The sequence below is a fragment of the Mastomys coucha genome, unplaced genomic scaffold (genome assembly GCF_008632895.1).
Source record: "Mastomys coucha isolate ucsf_1 unplaced genomic scaffold, UCSF_Mcou_1 pScaffold21, whole genome shotgun sequence".
NCBI classification, from domain to species: domain Eukaryota; kingdom Metazoa; phylum Chordata; class Mammalia; order Rodentia; family Muridae; genus Mastomys; species Mastomys coucha.
In genome coordinates this window covers 36,240,370-36,242,880 of record NW_022196904.1, presented here as the reverse complement: position 1 = coordinate 36,242,880, position 2,511 = coordinate 36,240,370, and the positions used below count along the sequence as shown (strand labels likewise).

At 45.7% G+C, this 2,511-nt stretch overlaps 1 protein-coding gene across 7 annotated transcripts in view; it reads right to left on the bottom strand.

Annotated features, from left to right (window-relative positions):
* The window catches only part of Izumo2 (IZUMO family member 2), a 12,360-nt gene that overhangs the window by 7,560 nt on the left and 2,289 nt on the right, over positions 1–2,511 (bottom strand). For all 7 annotated transcript variants that reach the window (XR_004123018.1, XR_004123019.1, XM_031386434.1 and 4 more), the window contains exon 4: positions 2,277–2,297. Coding sequence is in view for 5 of the 7 variants with exons in the window: in XM_031386434.1 (XP_031242294.1) it covers positions 2,277–2,297 (21 nt within the window). In the remaining 2 variants the exon portion in view is untranslated. The remainder of the gene's footprint in view (positions 1–2,276; positions 2,298–2,511) is intronic.

Sequence of the window (2,511 nt, the reverse complement as noted above, 5' to 3'; positions counted from 1 at the left end):
ATTTTGGGTTACTCAAGTTGGCCTTAAACTTGCGATTCTCTTGCCTCAGCCTCCGTCAGTAGCTTCTATGGTAGATCTGGGCCAGCCATGCCTCTTCCCCTTTGTAGACACTTAACCAGACATTCTTTTGTTGCTGTCATTTAACAGTTCATGTATTTCCTGTGTGTGTTCATTCACATAGACGGAGATAGAACCTGAGTTCTATCCCACATGATTGGAGGCCAGAGAACAACTTGGAAGTCTGTCCTCCAATCATGTGGGATAGAACTCAGGTTGTCAAGTTTTGGGGTTTTTTTGGTTTTTGTTTTTTTTAAAGCAAACACCTTTACCCTCTGAGCCACATCATTGGCCTCGACATTTGTTAAGTTTTAGATCTGCTATTTTTGGTCCTGGAGCCTCCTTTGACAAAGGCAGGCATGGCGCAGCTTCACCTGACTCCTCTTTCTGTGCAGACGGGAAGACACTTCCCAGGATCCCTCTGCAATGAGTTACACCCTCATACCCTCTACTGAATCAAAGGAAAATGAAACTCTGTGGGGTATCATTCCAGGTCACCAAACTTTCCGTGTGGTTCCCTAGTCTCAGAAGCCAATATAAATGCCACATACTCAATGGTACCCACAGCTACAGATTTCCTGAGGCCCCAGCTCAAAGGCTGCAATCATTTTCATTAGTCCTCAAAAAAGCAAATCTTTAAGAGCCAGAAAGATGGCACATCTGGTAAAGGTGTTTACCAACAAGACTGGGACCTGAGTTCAATCCCAGGGACCCACAGGGAAGAAGATAAGAACCAAGTTGAACCAAGTTGTCCTCTGACCTCCACATGTGTGCTGTGCACTCACACATCCTAATAAAATAAAATGTAAAACAAACAAAATGACAAGCCGAGTGGTGGTGGTGCACACCTTTAATCCCAGCACTCTGGTGGCTGGAGAGATGGCTCAGTGGGTAAGAGCACTGACTGCTCTACCAAAGGTCCTGAGTTCAAGTCCCAGCAACCACATGGTGGTTCATAACCACCTGTAATGAGATCTGATGCCCTCTTCTGGTGTGTCTGAAGACGGCTACAGTATACTTAATTATAATAATAAATAAATCTTTTTTAAAAATCCCAGCACTCTGGAAACAGAAGCAGGAGGATCTTGGTGAATTCTAGGCCAGCCTGGTCTTCCGAGTGAGTTCAGGACAGCCAAAGCTACTGAAACCCTGTCTCAAACAAACAAACAAACAGATCTAATACAAGTCTTGAGGTTGTCTTGGTAACTCATGAAATGCCAGCACTGTTGAGAGTGAGGCAGGAGGACTGCCATGAGTTCTAGGTCAGCTTGGGTTACATAGAGAGACCTTGTGTCAAAAAAGAAGCAATGGGGGTAGGGAGAATGAGGCAAAGATAGCTCAGTGGATACGACGGCAGCCTTGTAAGCATGAAGATTCAAATTCAATCCTTAGAACAGAAGAGTTGGAGGTGGTATTGTGTGTAATCAAAGCTCTGAGAAAGAGGCAGAGGGACCCCAGGGGCTCACTGGGCAGCCAGACTACTCAGAGACCCTATCTCAAAAACCAGGTTGGGGCCTCAATAATTCAAAACATTTACTAATTCTCAGATCCCAGCCCCACATTGTGATTCACAGCCATTTGGGACTCCAGTTGGGGGGGGGGCGGAACTGCACACATGTGGTGTACATACATACAATACATACATACATACATGCAAACACTCATTCATATAACTTAAAAATATAATAGAAAATAATATGGATGGCTACTGGGGCATCATGCCCAAAGTTATTCCTCTAGCTTCCAAAGGCATGCATGCATACATGTGCACATGCATGCCCATGCACACACACACACAAGCACACACATGCATATTTGCACACACACATGCATGCACACACATATACACACTTGTGCATGCACAGAAACACATATGTGCACACACACATGCAGGCACATACACACATTCATGTACAAGCACATATACACACGTTCATACTTGAACATGAACACACATACATGCAAGTGCATACACATGACCCCATGCATGCACACATGTACTCACACAGACATTCATGTACACAGGCATGTGAGCACACACATGCATACAACTGCACACACACACATGTACATTCATGCACTCAACAGGAAACCACCCTCCCTTGATGATGAGGGAGGGGTTCATGGTTTTGTGGTAAAGTGAATATGGCATTGAGGCTTGATTTGGGAGGAATGGGGAATAGGTGTGGGTGCGGGTGGATAGGAAAATCAGGACTCACGACAGGTTTTGTGGTCACAGGCTGAAAGAGAAGAGAGACGATATGAGTGACATGCAGACATGGTAGCTTGAGAATTTAATTGGGAAGGGATCAAAGGAAAGAAGGGGGAAATCTGGGGGAGGAGAGGAAGGAATGTCGACAAGATAGGGATGCTGGGAGTCACAGAAGTGCTATTGGGAGGGAAGGACCTGGGTGGGGAGAGGGGAGGGAAGGAACTGGGTGGGGAGAGGGGAGG